The following is a 20139-nucleotide window of genomic DNA, read 5'->3' as shown; positions in this document are numbered from 1 at the left end:
CTAGCTGAGTGTGGAGGAACGTGCAGTGGTGAGAGAGGGGACAAGCAGCATCACTAGCCCTGCACAGGACAAAGGGCTCAGGAGTAGGGTTGTCAGATACTTTCACAAAAAATCCCAAACATGACGGGGTGGGGGGGGGAGGAATATTTTGGTTGAGCTTTAACAAAAAAATGGGGGAACAAAGTTGTTGAACAAAAAAAAGGGGGGCATTGCACCATTAAATCCCCCTGCTCTTCCTGCCCCTGCCAGATGCAGCAGGGGAAGAATGTCCCTCGCAGCCTTCCGTCCGAGAAAAATAGAAAATACCAAATATTTTACGTGTCTGGTATTTTCTGGGTTTTCTACCAGACAGGGGCCACAAATACCGGACTGTCCAGGCAAAAACTGGACACCTGGCAACGCTACGCAGGAGAGGATGGCAGCAGAAAATCCTGGGGAGGGCACAGGTAGTCCCCAGCAGGCAGGCAGCAAGGTAGGGAGGCAGAAGAGGAAGACCTTGGACCAGCCCCACAGGGGCAGGAGGCAGGGAAGGTTGGGAGGGGCCTTGTAGGGGACCAGGGCTAGGCCTTGGGCCACCCCAATGCAGTGTCCTATTTTCCCTTTGGGAAAATATGATCAACCTACTCCCAGTGCCTCTGAAAAATAAGCTGTTTAGGGGGAAAGATCTGTGACCAAGTAATGAAAGAGATGCCGGGGTTGAAGCAAGTTTTTTACTTTCATAACTGATGTGGCAAGACCTGAGGTGCTGGAGCTATGAATTGCCAAGCCTAGAGATGCCAAGGCTCAGCGCTGACAAGCCTTGGCAGCGAATTAAGCTGGGTAGGATTCTCTGGGATTTTTCTGGGAGCCTGGTTTGGTCCTTCATAGCTGCACTTATTTGCTGTGAATATGTTACATTAAGTCTAAGCACCTTCAAATTAGAGTTCCCTGGCTGTTCTTGAATGACGAATGGTTAAAAACAACCCAGTGGCTTGCTCCAGTAGCTTACTTGGTGCGAAGCACACACACATAAATACGACTAAGTTCTTGGTCTAATATTTGTGCTTTCATGAGGCCTGATATAATCCAGCAAAGTGAGTGGGAGTCTTTGCATTTCTCTGGCCGCTTCAGTGAGCTTCATTTAGTGCTTTTCTCTCCAATCTGCATGTATGCACAGACCCTGGAAATGAGACTTAATTTCCCTCGCTGTTCTCAGCTGCAGTAAAAACAGCGCTGAGGGCTGGTCAGAAAACACGCTGTCAGGCAAGCTCTGTGTGAGGCTTGGAAAGAGGTGCACCATCTTTGCATCTGGACCCTCTTTTGGTCTATCTCTTCTGCCATCCATCTGGCAGTTGCTGCTGGGAACTCCCCAAAGAAGGGAAGAGATCATCCTTCTGTTACTGATCCCTCCATCTGATACTTCCACACAAATATCAGGAGGTTTGGGGTGTGAAAGAGGGAGTAGGCAAGCCCAACTCTGGAGATGGCGCAGGGACCAGAGCTCAAGAAGGATATTTCTAGCTCCCCCATGCTGTGCTACAGAATTGGACTCTGATCTCAGCTACAGCCACAGTGACCTCAGTGGCTGTATGAGTTGCTACAGAATTCCCTGGAATAGTAAAAAGACCCTGCTGACAATAGGCTGCAGCGCTAGGAGCCAGAGCACATACGTGTGGGAAGAGGAAGAGAGCGCCGTATGTGCAAATCTACATGGCAATAACATTACACTTCATGTTCCCATGCTTCATGTTCCCCTAGCAGGCCATGTGTCTGCTTCCCAGTCCCAGGTGGGTTATGTATGAATTAACATCTTAAAAGAGTGCACAAATAAGTTAATTAACCACGTGTCCCTCGTCAGCTGCCTTGCTAGGGGGGCTAATGAGAAGCAGCTCACACACAGGCTGTGGGCTCTGTCACACGGCCCGCCCCTACCACTCCCCCTGCTTCAGCACACTCACAAGCCCTCTTGTCCCAGGCTGAAACTCACAAGCTCTCAGGTGCCCGCAGGTCCAAGATGGAATGGCCGTGGCTCTTTCTCTACCTTGTGCTGCACATCGCAGGTAACACAGGAACCTGGCAAGGCCTTGATGTGGTGTGAATTAGAAAGGAACTTGGAGTGCAGAAGCCTGGGAGGATGCAAAGTGCTGTGGCAACTTTGTAACCCCCCTCGCCTCTATCATGTTATAGCACAGATACAGTATGGGATGTTTCTAATGTAGATAAATTACAGTAGGTTATAGAAGTACTGTATTTACATTATATATATATGTACGTAGTACATATCTACTGTATAATCTTATAGACCAATGTGCCAGACATGTTAGGATTATTTTATTTCAGAGCTATTAGGATTGATCTATTATAGGATGTTATCGATTTAAAATAGAGTATATTCAGGAATCAAAAGCTGAAATTCTGTAATTATTTAAATCATATATCTCCAATTATTGAGATAATATAGTCACGGGAGGTTCTAAAAATACAGAGAGATAACATTGACACACGTGTAATGGCTAGATTCGCCCCATAGAACCACAGAAAATATTAATATACTATAAATATACTATGTCATATTTTATCTCATATATAGATATATTAAATATACACTATAGTTATAGGATATCACAGCTGCAGTATTGGATAGTGTTTACATACTAAGGTGTTGTGAACTATAGAATTGCCAATAATTAGATAGATATAGATATAGACACATTATTTGAGAGTATTATGTATAGGTTTATTACATATTTATATTAGAATATTATTTATAGCTACATTATGTACTGCATCAAATGCTTCATTGTTGGTTTATTATAAGAATACAGATGTACATCATAAACTTACACCTTATGGAACCAGGGTTTTGATTGTTTTTTGAGGGGTTTGGGTGGTTTGTTTTTTGTTTTGTTTATTCGGTTGGGTTTTTTTCTGATCAGGCACCGCATATCATTGTATTTATTCTTTCCAGGGAAAAATTCTCCCTGACTATTCTACAGTCTCTGTGATTCTATTGATTACAATGAGGTTGCAGTGAATGTTAGTCAGGACAGAATGTTGGGAGTCAAAGGAAGGAATAATTAAATACATTTAGAGGTGACAGAAACAAGTTTCAAATGAAATCTGGTCACATGTGCACCTGGAGAAATTCCAAACACACCTTAAAAACTGCTAAATGCTTCTAATGTTTGAGAGGAAAATGCACTGGTTTTTAATATGGATTTTGACTGCAAATGAATATTCGTAAAGATAAGTGCTCTATTATAATTTATTCCAGAGAGGTATGGAAAGAATCTGTCTGACATGCAAATTCTTCTGTGCTACCCTTATTCAGGAACATGGACAAATTAGGATGAGGGTCTATGAAAAGAACAACTTTGGCAGAGATCTAGCAGTGACTTCAAGTAGAGCCAGTAATATATTTTTTGTGCTAACATCCAAGACAACATACAGTGAGATTTTCAAATGCACTCAGCGTTGTTCTAACCCTGCTCCCCTTCAAGTCAATGGGAGTTTTATCACTGACTTCAATGGAAGCAGAGATAGGCCAATTCTGGAAAGTCCCATCTTGAATACACAGTAATCTCTGCAAGGGCAGGCAATGAAATGGGTCCTTTTCTTTTTATGAATGTTGAGGTGGCCACATAGTTCAGGGTGCGGAAGGGCAGAACAACCAGGAGTAGAGACATCAAAATTACCGGTATTTAATAATGGGCTCTTCAGTGTGGCGGAGAAAGGTATAATATGATCCAAAGACTGGAAGCTAAAGCTAGACCAAATCAAAGCGGAAATAAGACATACATTTTTAACAGGGTAATTAACTAATGGAACAATTTACATTCTCCATCACTGACTGGTTTTACATTGAAATTGGGAAGTTTTTCTAAATGATCTGCTCTAGGAATTATTAGAGGGACATTCTATGAGCTGTGTTATGCAGGAGTTCAGACTAAATATTCACCATGGTTCATTCTGGCCTTGGAATCTATAAATGAAATGGTTACCCAGCAAGCTTTCCATGGGTCAGATCCTGAAAAACTTTGCACAAGTAGTCCCATTGACTTTGCAGGCACAAGGAAGTATTGGCCAGAATAAGGATTTGCAGGGTTGGGATTCAATGCATCATCGCATTATATTACAGCACAGCTGTCTGTCCCTTCACCTCATTTTTGTTTCATCGTGTCAGAAATTTTAGAGAGAGAGAACGGGAACCATCCTGTAAAATCACAGGCATATAATTTTTATAGACTACATTCGGTTTGCCTTCCTCAGTGCATTGACATCGAGGGAACTATTAACATGAGGAAGCCAAAAAAGATTTAGGCCTATGTCAATAAATATTGCTCATATTTCATAAATCCTTTCTGAGACAAAATGCCCACTGACCCAATGGGAAATTTTCCTAAATAAGCACGCCCAAATTTGGCTTTTTGTTTGCCATGAGAGGCATGTCCACACTAGGAAATTATTTTGAAACAACTTATTTAATCACAACTTATTTAGTCAAAATAATAACTCCCAAAATAACTATTTCAAAATAGCGTGTCCACACTACAGGGAAGCCTTGAACTTAGTCCAAGTCAGGCTCCCTTAATGTGGATGCGCTACCTTGACTTAGAGTCTCAGGAAGCACTGGGGAGTAATTACTTTAAACGACTCTTGGGGAGTAGTTATTTCTAAATGGCAGCAGTGGAGTGTCAGCACACCGCTATTTTGAAATCACTATTTTGAAATAAGCACTATTTCTTGTGGAAAGCATGAGTTATTATTTCAAAATAACCAGCCCCTTATTTCAAAATAACAGGCTTAGTAGTGTGGAAGCTCTGCTTATTATTTCCAAAAAAGAGGAGTTATTTCGACATAACTCCCTAGTGCAGACCAGGGCAAGGAGAGCTGAAGCGTTCCTCTCAGATGCATTCATAGATCAAGTAAGCATATTGTTAAGTCAGTGCTGGCTCAGATGGCAGAGAATTAAAAATTAAAGTAGTAACTACCAGCAGTAGTCAAATTCCCCACTACAGTGCATCAGATGCAGAGCTGGATTAATGTCTATGCGGCTGTAATCACTTATACCAGCTTTGAAGCTGGCTGGCTCCCAATATCTGTAAAGCATTAGGAAGGCCAAAAGTCCTATGTCAAAGTCAAGACATCAGTCCTGCAATCTGACCCAATCAGGCAGCCTGCTTCATCCATGGAGAGGACAGGGGGGCAGATAAATGAGGTTCCACTTGAAGACTCGCTGAGATCCAACAGGCTCTGTACAGGTGCACATGTGTGTGGCTCCGTGTGCAAGATAAAGGCCTAAGTGTTATTACTACCAAACATTACTGTAAATGAGGCCAGGATTTTTTAAAGAACATGAGCACTTCAAAGCAAAGGAGCAAGCTATGGAGACAAGATTACCAAGGGCAGGGCCTTTAGAACATGCACAGGAAATAAGTGGCTCTTGATGGTTCAGTCTTGTTTTTACGCTGATGCATCATATCCAGAATTTGTTGTTTTGTTTGTTGAAAAACTGAGTTCCCTCACACAAGTGCATACGCACCCACACAGACACACGCACACCAAGGCACAACATCGTAGCGGAGGCAATATTTGCAAAGTCTGAGTTCAGTAATGCCAACCCTAAGCACTGAAAAACCCATGGGAGTCAAGCCCTGCACATTGCAAAGTAGGTATGAAGCTCAATAATGAAATTGGCTTCCTTTTATATTTTCCTGCTTGTTGTTGAGTGTGTGAAGACTCATTTTCCAGCTTTTCTCTGTGATCATGAAGGCTTAAAACACGTTACAAAGCTGAAAGTCTCACATAATCTCCTGGCTACAGGCACCGGAGCTTTAACCAAAAAAACAAAACAAAAACAAACAAACAAAACCTCTCTAAATATCATGAGACTCACAATAACATCATGAGAGTTGGCAAAACTGTGAGTTAATATTACTGTTGAGCAGCCGATCTCGCATGTTGCTCATGTTTCCAACTAAGAAGATTCACAATATGGAATCATTTTGTCACTTGGCAGTCTCAAAAATAAAGTAAGTAAAACGTAAGTAAAAGAAAAGAAAGTAAAAATGTTAGATACGGTACTTAGGGTAGCACCATTCTCCACCAATATTCCCAATTAAGTCACTGGGAAAGACTGCAACCAATAGTCCCACTAAGTAGGACCTCACGCCTCACATAGCTCCACGGAGAACAGTGGGAGACACTGAGCAGTAAGGTATAACTCAATGCACATACAGGTATTACTGACTATCTCTTAAGAGATAATTCACAGAGTACGATGCTATTCAGTGTGAGTGAGATCAGCCTCTGGCTCTTATTTATTATCTATTTTGATTTTAATTCTGGCGCGTGCAAAACTCCAAATCCTCACAGTCCATCATATGCAACAAGCGAGGGAATAAGTGAAATAAATGCCCATCTCAACCACCAAATCACTGGTCGTACTCATCCATAATTAAACAACTGAAGCAGTTTGGTGAAATCATGTCAGTATAAATTGGCAACTTTCCACTAATGTTAGTAGAGCTATTCTGTTTTAACACCAGTTGAGGATTTGGTCCATGGTAGAACTGTTAGTGTGACTAAATGCATATTCATGGATAAAAATCAAAAGGGGACCAGATCCCATGCGGAGCCAAGAGCCTGCAGCTCCCACTGATTTCAGTATGTTGTATATATTTATGTGTGTTGCTCGCTGCATTTATCACTTTGAATGAGCTGTGGTTCTTCTTTGTATAGGTTTTGATACCTTATCTAGAATCATCTTCAGACTCTTTGCTGCTTTTGCAGCCAGAGAATATCCAATGCGCAAGCAAATAGGAGCGAAAAGAACTGGCAGAAAAAAACCTGAACCTGGCCCAAAGAATGGCCAAAGCACTGAAGATAAGGAATGGCAAAAAAAAAAAAAAAAAAAAAAAATCTCCTTACGTAAAACGTGGAAGTCTTATTAATGGACATTTTAAAAAGTGAACTGGAAAAGAGACTAGAAATAGAGCTAGTTAGCTGTGATCTTCTGCCTGGCTAGATGGGTATCTGTAGTGCAGCAACTATGATAGTATCAATTAAACTGGAATGGCAAGAAAATTAATAGGAAACAATCCAACACTAGCATGATATAGGGGCTAGATTTCCTAATAGGTCTGGTCCATTTCTATTTTGTGTGACCCCCCCCATATAAATGACTATGCTCATAAAGAAATCCTTTATTTAATATGCAGAGATATGTATGTTGACCATAATCATGTTATCTTCTCCCTGGTAGGTTGCCAGAAAACTCCAATTTTATTTCAGACTCCAGGACATATCATAGCCCTGAACAACAGTACGACTGAAATATTCTGTACAATGAAAAGTGAACAGCTTTCCCAGTTAGGAGTCTATTGGTACCGATGGAGCCAGAAGAGCCAAGACTTCCAGTATATATTATATGCAACTGTTTTGAACAAACATACCCATGGCAACGACATCGACAAAGGCAGGTTTACTGTGACTAAAGAAAGCTTTCGGAACTCGCAGACACTGAGGATCAGCAGGCTTCAGCATTTGGACGCAGGCACATATTACTGCACTGTCTCCTACAACTCGAAGCTGCTCATTGGCAATGGCACAGAACTTACCATAGGTAAGTGCTGATTCAGACTGGCCCATCTGCTCCAAAATCTCACAGTGCTTGGCCAGGATGGTGCTACAGTAACATGGTTAGAATTAAAAAAAAAATCCTGATAGAAAAGATAATTGGGCCCAAATCGGTACCTAAATCCTGCTTGTTGTTCTCATTGCTTTCATTGCAACTATCCCCAAGAACAAGGTACCCTGGAATGAATTGGTTTTAGAGACTATATTAGCCAGAAAACCTGGGAGAGAAAGGTAAAACACGATCCACCACCTTGAAGCTAGACAAATTCAGGCTGGAAACAAGGCAGAACATTTCAGGGGGGAGGGAAATAAACCATTGGAATAATTTACCCAAGGTTGCAGTAGATTCTCCATCGCTGGCAATTGTTAAATCCAGACAGCATGTTTTTTCTAAAAGGACTCCTCGCATTCAAACAGGAATTCTTCCAGGGAAATTTTATGGCCTGTGGTAGGCAGGTGGTCAAACTAGATGATCACTGGTTCCTTCTGGCTTTAAAATCTATGACTCTGTGAAATGCAGAGAAATTGCTTCCAGGGTTATAAAGTTACTAATAAACTAACCATTCGCCACTGTCCATTTTTCACTTTTGGTCACAACCGGAGTGCTGCTGTGTGTTGAGAATTGTTGTGTCAAGGAGACTTTCCGAGGAACACTACTAGACCTAGACGATTCACATTCGTTATCTCTAATTCCTATGCTATTTTTGCTCTTAACTGGGATTGATTTCCCTGCTTGAGTTCAGAGATCCTTCTCTCACGCTGCCATTTACCAAAATCCTAACACTCCCCTTAAAACATCTATCTCAGAGAGACGGTGGCAGAGTCCTGAACCTTTCACATCCAGGTCTCCGCAGGCAAGTTCATGATAAGCTGGTAAAGGCCAACAGCTCTTGCCATCCAGGGACTGTTTAGGGCCCTGCGTGGAACAGGTCTCAATCCAGTTCCTTCTCCACCACAGCTGATACACCCTGCCCACACTGATGGCAATCTCAGCAAGAGAAGCCCCTCAGGATTGATGGGGCCATGGAGACTGAGCTACTTTCTGATTCCTAGAGCTGGTCGCTCTAGGTCAGAGCTGAGGCATATTGTTGTGTCTGTATGGGGACACTTGCCCATCTGCTGCCCATGCACATCCCATTCCTGCAGGATGCTGATGAAATCTGTGGCGCTTCTCACAAGCACAGAGTCTACCCGCATGGCTCTGACGGCTGGTGTGTCAATGCTGCCTGTGCCTCTTCTGTGCCTAAACAGAGGATTTCAGCCCCTGGGGCTGTCGGGCCAATGCCTTTGGGGAGCTCTAATTTGCAGTCTGTGAGACTTTAGGGTGGGCATAAGGATCTGAGCTATAGGCTCCTTCCTAATGCAAGGCCTTACAGAACCTCTTTCAAATTCTCAAACATTCAGTAACACTCTTCAACCCCCAACTTCTCCGCTATGGAAAAGGGTAGAAAAAATACTGCACGTTGATCACCGTATGTGATCTTGTGCTTAAAATCCTCCTTGGTGGCTTCACTTTGGAGCAATGTCCGTCCTAAGAGGATAAAATGTTCTAATTAAAGTTTATGCTTAGCAGGGATATAATCATAGTCATTGGCTTTAAAATGTCCTCAGTCTTCCGTCTTGAAGAATCCCAAGACCTTTACTTGTTGCAAATAAATACACTGGAATTTACTGCCATTGCGTTGGCTACTTGAAAGAAAAGTTCTTTGAAGACTGAGAAGTATCTGAGCAGCTGTAGTAATGCTCCCTACACAAAAGCAGTGCTTTCAAAACCAGGCTGCTGTCTCCTAAGCAAAATGAAAACCTTCTGAAAACCTGTTTAAAGCTGAGCCCCGATAGACTGAATTCACGAAACAGGGTTTCCCCTAACTTACACAAGTGAAATCACACTTTACTGGGAATTTCATTTCCCTTTTGGCATCTCTGACAAAATGGCGTCATTTTTTAATGTCCATTTTAATGTCCATGTTCTTTGGTGTCATTTTTTAATGTCCATTGTTAGGTAGTTTAACAAAAGTAGGAATGAAGTTATCCACGTGAATTCTAATAATCCAGATGTCTCATGGGACACCGGAAATGTTTGCTGTGTCCATGTCATTAAAATAAATTGTGGTTTTTCTATGAACTTCAGTTCCAGGGGACAAGAAATGAACTTTGGATAGTCCAGAATTTTGGTTAACTGATATTTGAATGATCAGATTTTTATCTAGTGATAGAAATGTAGCTGTGTTAGTCTGGTGTAGCTGAAGCAAAATACAGGACTATGTAGCACTTTAAAGACTAACAAGATGGTTTATTAGATGATGAGCATTCATGGGCCAGACCCTCTTCCTCAGATCAAATAGTGGAATTTGTGACTATTTTCTTCCACTATTTTCTTCCACTATTTGATCTGAGGAAGTGGGTCTGGCCCACGAAAGCTCATCACCTAATAAACCATCTTGTTAGTCTTTAAAGTGCTACATAGTCCTGTATTTTGTTTCAGATTTTTATCTGTATGATGACGGGGGTAGTTGTCTGATTGGTTTCTGTCATTACAAGTTTTTCTGGCCTGACTTCTTAGAGAGATAAATATGTTAAATTATGACTCATATAGTCAATAATAATCTACAGGTCTTATTTAATCACTGTTATAGTAATCAAAAACTATTTCAAGCCAAGCTTTCTACATGCTGACAAGGGAATAGAATCAGAGATGTGTTGGAATCCCCTTGGGATGTTCCTGTAATTATCAGTTTGATGTGCTACACGTGTGGATATTACCATGACGGATAGCAGGCCAAAATGTTAAGATAGACATATGGAAAATGTGAAATCTGTACTAGACTGAAGATATTTGAGCTGAGGGTAAATTAGGGCATTTTGCAGGATCGGGCCCTGTTATGGGATTTTGTGCAGCAGGTAGCTCTCTTCCCACTTGTTTCCTTTCTTAACTGTCATGGAAAATAATAACCTGTGATACTGTAAAATATAATTTATGGTTTGGAAATACTGCAGAAAATGTGATAGCATGGCCTTAGGGCCATACCTTGTAAACACTGCAAGATGTAGGCTATGCCCTGGAGTAATACTATTTCTGGTAGGATATATTACAGCTCAGATGCTAGCTACCAGTGTGTTTTTTTCACTGGTATTGCATGTTGCCACTTCCCTTGTTCATTTAATATACTGCAACATGGGGCGTTTCTTTAAATGCTCTTGGCTAGATCTTGTTCTCTTAATGCTGAGTTGAAATCTGTGCTCCTTTGTCATTGCAATTCACCTACCTTACACGGGATAACTGCTCGTGCTTGGGGCAGATTCTGAGGTCTCTGAAATTCTTAGGAAACTTAATGACTAGTAATTGCGGTGTTTTGAAAAAATAACTAGCGTGAAAGGGCCCAGTTCTGCTCCCACACTGCAAAACTCCCATTGAACAGAATGGGCCCCTTTACACTAGTTCTTTTTCTAATTTAGAGGCTGTCTTTTAAAAATACATACATACTTTATAAGACCAAGATTTTCAAAAGCAACTGACGATTTAGGATGTCCTACTTTAAGGCGCTTCTCGCCTGATCCCCCACCCTACCTATCATCTCTCATGCAGTTTTGAAAAGCAGACTCCTGTCTATGATCAGCCTGTGCTGCCCAGCCTCTATCATCCACCTGTCACATTTTCAAACAAACATCTCCATGCTTTTGCCAGAGTTGCCTGACGGGTTTGGGATTTGCTCCCTATCAATGTCCACAAAGCACCTCATTGGCTTCCATCAACACCTTCCTTAAAATTCTCTTTTGTCGTGAGGACTCTAAGAAATTTGACAAAGGTTAGGCAGCTGGGATGCGGCAAGATGCGGTGATCAGAGCCTGTCATGCCCGACAAACATTGTTTCTGTTGCCCTGTATGCATCAGTCAATCTGTCTGTATCCTTCTGACAATGCTGGTTTTGTACTAACATTCCAAATTCTCTGGGTGAGGGATGCTCTTTTTGTTCTGTCATACTGCCCCCAAACACAACATAGTCCATGACTAAGTCTCTAAGGTATAAATGCTGATGCTAACGCATGAGACACTTTAAGTGACCTTGTTGTTCAGAGAGTAAATTCTCAGTTTTGTTCTGAAAATCAGGATCCTTTAAGGTGTCTCAAGAAGGACACGTTTGAAAATCTTGGTCTAAATGTCAAAATTCCTTGACCCATATTATGATCTGACCACTTGCCAAGCATCAAAGCTTTTCTACACAAAGCTATTTAGAGACTGAAGCTGCAACAATTCCTTTCCGTTTTTTCCTTTTAGCCCTAAGGATTGTCAAAGGCTTTTCCACATTTACCATTAATGCGCATTTAAATGTCTTCCGTGCTATGCCACATACTATTTTCATCCTTTCAGTTGATGTTTTGCCTACTACTACAAAACCGACAGAGAAAACACCGCCCCCAAAGAAGCCTTCGGGGTGCAGATCCTCCGGCACAGCCTCTGTAAAAAGGAAAGGTAGGGCATTGCCTTTCGCTGGGCATCTTTGCAAAATGTAGCCTGGGCCAAATCGAGTGCATTTCAGTTTCAGCCCACAGAGTCACAGTAGGGATGAAGCTGCCTCAGTATATTCCATTTTCTTAGCTGCCGTGATGTAGATCTGGGGTGAAGTGTAGGGCATTCTCTGGATGATAAACAGTCATGAACCACTGCCCAGAACTGTGCCAGGTGCCTAAAAACACAGGGTCTGGTCTCTCTCACTGATGCCATTAGCATGTCTGTAGCTGACAGAGCCTCAGTACCTGGGATTTCCCCTGGCCTTAGGGACCTGCTTCAAAAGGGGAGTCCTCCACCCCAGGGGGGACTCTAAGAAAAAGAGAATATAGCTCAAGCTAACCATACACAGGCCAGTCTGCTTCTCCCCACAGCCCAGTCACTGGCCCCTCTAGATCCATGGAGAATTGGAGGGGCCCCACGGGATTGGAGGGGAAAGGCAGGACTGTAACCCTGAGGTAGCTGAGCCCCTTCTGCAGGCAAGGGGACAGATCTGTATGTAGCTCTGGAGACACAATGCCCCCTCCCACGTCCCAGGAGAGTTTCTGTCAGAGGTAGTGTGTGGAGCCGGCACAGTCTGCCAGCTGCTTTTGCTTTCTGTAATATGCACTGTATGTTTCTTTTGGTTTAAGGTTCTTCCTGCAGCGGCTTCATCTGGGCCCCATTAGGGGCATGTGCTGTTATTTTATTGGTGTCTCTGGTTGGTGTTATCTACCGCTTTCAGCGTAAGTGTTGGGCACTCCTCAGAGGAGGGTTTCTCCATATGTGGAACTCACCTTTCCGGCACCGAAGGGGGCCCATTCCCCTGCCCCAAGGCCTGCAGAGAGTCTCTCGTGCGCCCAGAGATCCATTTGGGAAGGAAGCAGAAGGTGGGGGAGACAGGTCTCACAGGAAGCCCATTATGCACCCCAAACCCCATAATTCATGCAGCCTGGGGCTGTGTGCCCACATATCCCAATGTGGGGGGGAGTGTTACAGGTCCCTGCTCTCTGCTCATCCACAGAAGAATGTGTCTGTGACAAATCTCCAGCTATTGCACTCCACTGGCTCCAGCTTTTAGCTCTGGAGAGCCCCAGTTCAATCCCAGGCGCATCAGCCAAGATGGTGGCTGACTCACATTTCAGCTCCTCATCCCAGCACAGAGGAGAACCCTTCAGACAGGGCCTCCAGGGGCAGCTGCAGGCTGGGGCTCCCTGGCAGGACACCTCTGGCGGGGGAAGGGATGCTGAGGAGGCAGAGATGTCAGGGACTGGGGGCAGGGAATATCAGGAGTTCAGGAGAGTCCCATGTGGGGTGGGAGCACGAGGAGCTGAGGCCTAAGTTGTTGCCTATCTCCTTCCAGGCCTGCGCAGGAGAATGAGGCTTCAGTTCCGCAAACAGTAAGTGCGCCGTACACTGTAACTCAGCTGTGCTTTTCTTCCCCATCAGCCAGCACTAATGCGGGGGGGGGGGGACTAATGAAGGGGGATCCCACGAGGTGCTGAGCACCTATGTGCTGCTGAGTGCTGACTCCTCAAGTGCTGTCAGCTCTTGTCAAAGTAACTGGGAATTGAGGACCCTCGCTAGAAGCAGCCAGCACCGCACAGAACCGAGTGTCTCTGTGCAACTCCTTTGCTGATGAAGGCATCCCACAGGACAGGGAGGCCACCTGTGTGTTATCCCTGCAGCTGCCTAGTTTTCACTCCACTCATGCTAGACCCAAGAGGGGCATTTTCTCTTTGCCTTCTCCCCAAATGTGGGCTGTGAAAAGTGCCCAAAGCTTAAACATGAGCCTGTTCTCACTAGAGACGGGCTGAAAGCAAGCCCTCCATCCAAAGCTCCCTCCTGGCCACAGCTTCGGGTGCCTGGGCAGTATATATTACAGCTAGAGCTTCGAATACCCCCAAGGTGAGCGGGAATTGGATGTGAATCAGAACGTCGCATCTCAGGCCCGCCTGCAGACAGCACGGAATGGACCATAGAGACGTAGGGCACATCCCAAGTCATGCTGTTGGCCAGCAGGATCCAATCTGCACAAGCGTCTCTGGTGCTTCTCGATGCTTTGCCCGAGCCGCAGGATAGTCTGAAATCTGCTCTGGGTGTGGCCTCTTCCTCTGTCTATGACGGGAAGTGAGGAGCAGCATGTGGGCAAAACTCAACACTGTGGAGCGGCCCAGAAAGGAGGTCAAGCTACAGCGGCTCCCCTTCTTGGCCAGAAAGGGATTACTGACAGCAGGGCAAGAGGCATGATGAGCAGCTGCTGAATGGAAGTCAGAAAGGAAGAGTTGGGTTGTAGGTCCACAGACGCCTCCTGTCAGGGAGACCTGTGACGCTGAAGAACGGTCTCCTAAGAGAGGGGGAAAGGAAGTCCCAGAAATCTGGCCACGTAAGGCCAGAATAAATGGGAGGGGACTGTCCCTTCCAGCTGGGAGAGACTCACTGCTCTGTCCTCAGCAGGAAGCTGCTGCTATCACTGATGGGGAAGTGCCCCTGCCCAGCCTGGCTGGGCAGGGCTCATTAAGCAGCAGTGGGGCTGTGCTGCCATGCAGCTTAGAAGGAACCTTGCCCTTGACAGGCACAGGATAACAGAGAGGGGCACGGGGTGGGCTACATGAAGCACCGTAACAGCCTTTCATGACAGGAGAGCCATGTGACAATGTCCCCAGGGCCAAGGCCACCCCACAACATTTTGGCACCTGAGGTGGGGCGCTCAAATGATGCCCCCAAGCCGCCTCGCTTGGGCCAACACTTTGAAAGGTCTCAATTCTGCCTTCTTCCTGTTCTACTCTCGTGGTATTGCAGAGCGAATACATATGCACCAGCAGCAGACACAATTTTCTACCCTCTGGGTCCTAGTTGTGCCCCCCCCCCCACAGTCTGGCACATGAGGCGGCCACCTCAGTTTGCTTTATGGTAAGGCCAGCCCTGCCCAGGGCCTGTGGTGACCCTAGACGGGATTGTTCACAAAACAGAACAAAAACCTCATAGACTGCCTCCTCCTGATAGCAGGACTCTCACTCCAGCCCCACATCTAGCTCCACGGAGCTCCGTGGACCTGCTGTCTCTGACGCCCTGCCCAGTAGCCTGTCCCCGGCTTTGCTCAAATGGCCCCGTGCCACCGTCATCAGGACTGCGTGACAGGTGGTTGACTCCCTTCATCTAGTTCTTGCTGCCCCCCACCACAGTCCGCATGGGTCTGCTGGGTGAACAGGGCACGTATGCCATCCCAGTTGGTCAGCAAGTGAAGGAAAACCATCTCCCACTCAGGGAGAAACCCAGACAGCTCCCTACAAAACAGCAAGGCTGTGTCTACACTGCACCCCTTTTCCGGAAAAGGGATGCAGATTAGACACATCGGAATAGCAAAATCCACAGGGGATTTAAATATCCCCCGCTGTATTTGCATTAACATGGCTGCCGCTTTTTTCCGGCTTGGGGATAAGCCGGAGAAAAACGCCAGTCTAGACGTGATTCTCCGGAAAATAAGCCCTTTTCCGGAGGATCTTTTATTCCTACTTGAAAGGGCTTATTTTCCGGAGAATCACGTCTAGACTGGCGTTTTTCTCCGGCTTATCCCCAAGCCGGAAAAAGGCGGCAGCCATGTTAATGCAAATACCGCGGGGGATATTTAAATCCCCCACGGATTTTGCTATTCCAAAGTGTCTAATCTGCATCCCTTTTCCGGAAAAGAGGTGCAGTGTAGACACAGCCCAAAGGTTATGTAGTGGGGCCCTAAAAGTGAATGGGAACAGCTGAGGAGCTAAGAATCTTGTACAGGTGAGGGATGGCTCATTGTCTTCTGTGCAATGGCTTTGTTGATGGAAGATCAGCACATGCCATTGCTGTTGTTCTGGGTCACAAATGACTTACTAGGTTAGCACCATTATGTCTGATTTTTAATGGCTCTCAGTTTTCCTTTTGCCAGGCTGCTTTGTGTTCATTATTACTAGGATTCTAGTAATGCCAACATACCAGTAGCATAGTCTGAAAAGGGCAGTATCTTCTGTTTTGTTCCTGGACTTTGGCCCAGACTACTGAAGTATTTAGGCATGTAAATCCCACTAGAATCAATAAGAAAGGCACCCAAATATGTGGAGGATCTGGACGTTTGTGCTTTGCAGCATGTCTCTGCCAGCAGGGTTAACATCTTTGTATCTCCCGGTACTTTAGGGTACTTAAATAAGATGAATGCCTGGAGGATTCTTCTGTGTTGCATATCAAGTACCTACTGTAAATGCCACATGAGCTCAACACCTGGAACACATGCGCCAGGAGGAATGTTACGGAAAATTATCTGAGACTTGAAATGCAGAGCAGATATTTGCTGTCTGGGATCCACCTATCATGCACCACCACAGTACTAAGTGTTCAATTACTTACTACAGCTACTTACAAATTGTAGAGCAGGCCCAGTGCCACATGCCTCCTTATTGCCTTCAATTCCCTCTAAAATCCTGGGGCCCTGAGGCTGTACAGCACCTTACAGAAGTGACCCCTGGTTTGCCGTGTGAATTGTCATGTACAATATGGTGTAAATAGTATTTTTGTACAATGTGCTAAAAAATTCTTCTAAAGAGCTTCACTGCACTCTATTCATTCAATTTCACCTAATAAAATAGCATCTGAGTGGATTTTTAGATTCTTTTTTTGTCCCAGTAAAGCGAATTGCTTAGCATTTTATTGAATATGCAGGTCACTTTCAGAACAGCCTCTTGGGAGCATGCTAAGAAGGTTCACCATATACTTCAAGAGCTGAGCAAAAATTTCTGGATGAATTGTTTATTCACGGATAAATGAAGCTTCAGATCAACCAAAACTATTCCTGAATTTGGGTCAAATTTGCCAAATAATTTTGATGGGGAAAAACTGTTGTTTTCAAAGTCCAAAGTTTCACATGGATAATTTTAAAATGAAATATTTTGAGTTTTTGTTTGGAAAGATTTCATTTAGAAATGTAAGTAGACTTATGGCAGGGAGGAGGGGGAGAAGGAACAAGAGGGTAAAAAAACACTGAAAATGAAATTAAATTAAAAAAAATACAGGTCAAACAAAAACTTCAACCCAAAATTAATTGTAATTTTTTGAAGGTTTTCATTTCAGCTGACAAACTAAAAACAAGAAAAGAATTATTTGCTGAGTTCTATGTACTTCATGGCCTAGAGTACTGGTTACCAATCTAAAATTAGGGCCATCTTTCACCTGATGTTGCTTGGAGAAAAAATGATTATTGGTATAACACTAACTATATCTGTAGCTTGGGATTCCAAGCTCTTTGACACTATAAAAATATACCAAGAGCTTATCTGAGCACAATTTTTTTGCCACTTTAATGAGATGTGATCCAAACTGCTCTAGTTAAAGTGATTCAATGCCTTAGCTTGGAGGCAGTGGTGCTGACATAAAAGTGTTTATGCCAGTATAGAGTGCTTCCGTAAATGTAGGATTTTGTATTCCTCCAGTCACCAATCACATCCCTAATAGCAAAATGTAAATCAGAACAAAACCTGTGTGTCAAGTTTACAATGTAATAGATAAGACAGACACAGAGATCAGGTCACGCAGCAGGTTAATAGCAGAGCCCAAAATAGAATCAGTGTCTCCTGATGGTTAGTTGAGTGCCCCTTGTTCACTAAGCCCCGTGGCCTCCCTTTAGACATGGTTTCTAGTTCCACATGGACCAATGGATTCTACTCTCCAGCTTCTTAGCAAGATTCTTCTGGCCTTTTAGAACATGGGGGTTCTCTCCTCCACACACCGTCACCATCAACCTCCTCCTCAATGCAGTAAGCACAACAGCTTCCATACTTACTTCTTACACATAGTGGGTGGGTGGTTGTTGTTCAGGAAGTAATCCCTAGAGATGTGCGTAGGGTGATTCTTCTCCATCACAGGCAATAGCCACCGATGTTTTAAACTGCATTTAGTCAAACAGAAAGGTACCCAGTAAACCTCATTTCCACATTGTGGGTGGAAAGGAAAGAATCATGCTTGTATTGATGGGTAGGAAAAACCTACATACACTATTTCACTTTCTTCTGAGTGCATTGGACTGACCTAGCCAGCATCTCAGTAGCGCAAGGAGTTCCAGAGTACGTCTATACAGCAGCATTATTTCAGAGTAACTGCCATTATTCTGAAATAACGTCGTGCGCATCTACACAACAAGCCTTTATTTCGAAATAATGTCGAGCTGGAGGACTTCTTACTCTGACTCCTGTAGCCCTCATTTCACAAGGAGTAAGGGAAGTGGAAGGAAGAGTTTTCTTCCTTTGACTTTCTGCTGTGTAGACAGCACCAAAAGCCAAATGAAGCTATTTCAACATCAGCTATGTAATTGACGCAGCTGAAGTTGCATAGCTTAATTTGACTTTAGCCCTGCGGTGTAGATATACCTCCATAATGCCCATCACCATCATATCTGAGCATCATTTCTGTAGCATTCATTTAACATTGTGCCAAAAATCATATTTACTAAGGTTGAATATCTTATCCCACTATCGTGAAAAGCCCAATAATGTTTGAGATTATTAACTGGCATCGTATTCACTATTCTTTCTAAAGCACCACAGATGTGTATGTTGCTTTATAGCCATGGCCCTGAGAGTTTACAATCTAAGTGCCTAATCCCGCAAATCACCTTCTTATCACCGTTAGAGCTGTCTGTCATGAGTTAGCCTACTGGAAATGCATGCACAAAAATTTCCCAATAGGCTAATTGTGTTTGGGATCAGCCCCTAACACTTTGCGCTACTTGTTTTATTGACTCAGAAGAGTAGCGCGTTGCAGTTATCAAAGATAATGAAATACTGAAGCACATCAGTATGTAGTTGACAGAAATAGTAGTGCTTTCACAGCTAAATTAAGATGGAGATTTTCTAAAGATCCCAGTGATTTGGGGTTTCCCAGCCTTAAAAGGACATGAATTATTAGAAAGCCCAGAAAAATCCACCCTCTGACACTTCGGCACCTTTTTGTTTTTAAGTTTTGGGTGTCTGACATTTTAAGTCAGACAAACGAAAGTTTCCCAAGCAAAATACAGGACTATGTAGTACTTTAAAGACTAACAAGATGGTTTATTAGATGATGAGCTTTCGTGGGCCAGACCCACTTCCTCAGATCAAATAATGGAAGAAAATAGTCACAACCACATATACCAAAGGCTACAATTTAAAAAAAGAACACATATGAAAAGGACAAATCAAATTTCAGAACAGAAGGGGGATGCAGGAGGGGGGGGGAGGTAAATGTCTGTGAGCTAATGATATTAGAGGTGATAATTAGAGGTGATAACCTCTAATATCATTTGCTCACAGACATTTACGTCCATCCCCCTCCCCCCCGCATCCCCCTTCTGTTCTGAAATTTGATTTGTCCTTTTCATATGTGTTCTTTTTTTTAATTGTATCCTTTGGTATATATGGTTGTGACTATTTTCTTCCATTATTTGATCTGAGGAAGTGGGTCTGGCCCACGAAAGCTCATCATCTAATAAACCATCTTGTTAGTCTTTAAAGTGCTACATAGTCCTGTATTTTGCTTCAGCTACACCAGACTAACACGGCTACATTTCTATCAAAAGTTTCCCAGTCACTTTAAAAAGTTTGGCCTAAATTTTCATTGACATGCTTCATTGGCAGCACGGGCAGCGTCTCAGTTCTGGCTGGCTGGCAGAGAAACCCTCGGAGGCATGAGCATGAAAACCCAGCTGAGGAAGGCAAGCCCCAGTCCCGCCCCTTCCACTTGAGGCCTCACTCCCGGAACGAAGTGCTGCCCACCCCCAGCTTGATCCTGCCTGGCCATGTGGCGAGTCGGGGCTATCGTGATGCCCCCAACCCTGCTCTCCCCAGCAGCTGATGAAAGCCATGCTTCCCCATCATGGCCCCATTCCCACCTCCCCTCCTCCCCCTGACAGCCAGGCTGCTGAACTGAACTGCCTTCTCCAGGAGCCAGGGGAGCCAGGCTGCTGTGCTGTGGCTCCAGCCTTCCCCAAGGGCCAGGAAGAGCCAGGCTGCCGCGCCGTGGTTCCAGTCTTCCCC

The 20139-nt window shown here is 44.1% G+C and overlaps 1 protein-coding gene across 1 annotated transcript; it reads left to right on the top strand.

The window, feature by feature from the left end:
- Positions 1–1953: 1953 nt before the first annotated feature.
- On the top strand, positions 1954–17078 carry CD8B (CD8 subunit beta). Its single transcript, XM_006111615.4, has 6 exons — positions 1954–2039; positions 7244–7603; positions 11987–12088; positions 12757–12849; positions 13467–13503; positions 16274–17078. The coding sequence occupies exons 1-6, from the start codon at positions 1994–1996 to the stop codon at positions 16284–16286; spliced, it is 651 nt and encodes a 216-aa protein (XP_006111677.2). The 5' UTR covers positions 1954–1993; the 3' UTR covers positions 16287–17078.
- The last annotated feature ends 3061 nt before the right edge of the window (positions 17079–20139 follow it).

Source organism: Pelodiscus sinensis, chromosome 5, assembly GCF_049634645.1.
Source record: "Pelodiscus sinensis isolate JC-2024 chromosome 5, ASM4963464v1, whole genome shotgun sequence".
Classification (NCBI taxonomy): Eukaryota; Metazoa; Chordata; order Testudines; family Trionychidae; genus Pelodiscus; species Pelodiscus sinensis.
Note: the sequence above shows the minus strand (reverse complement) of the source record. Positions and strands in the feature narration are given on the sequence as shown.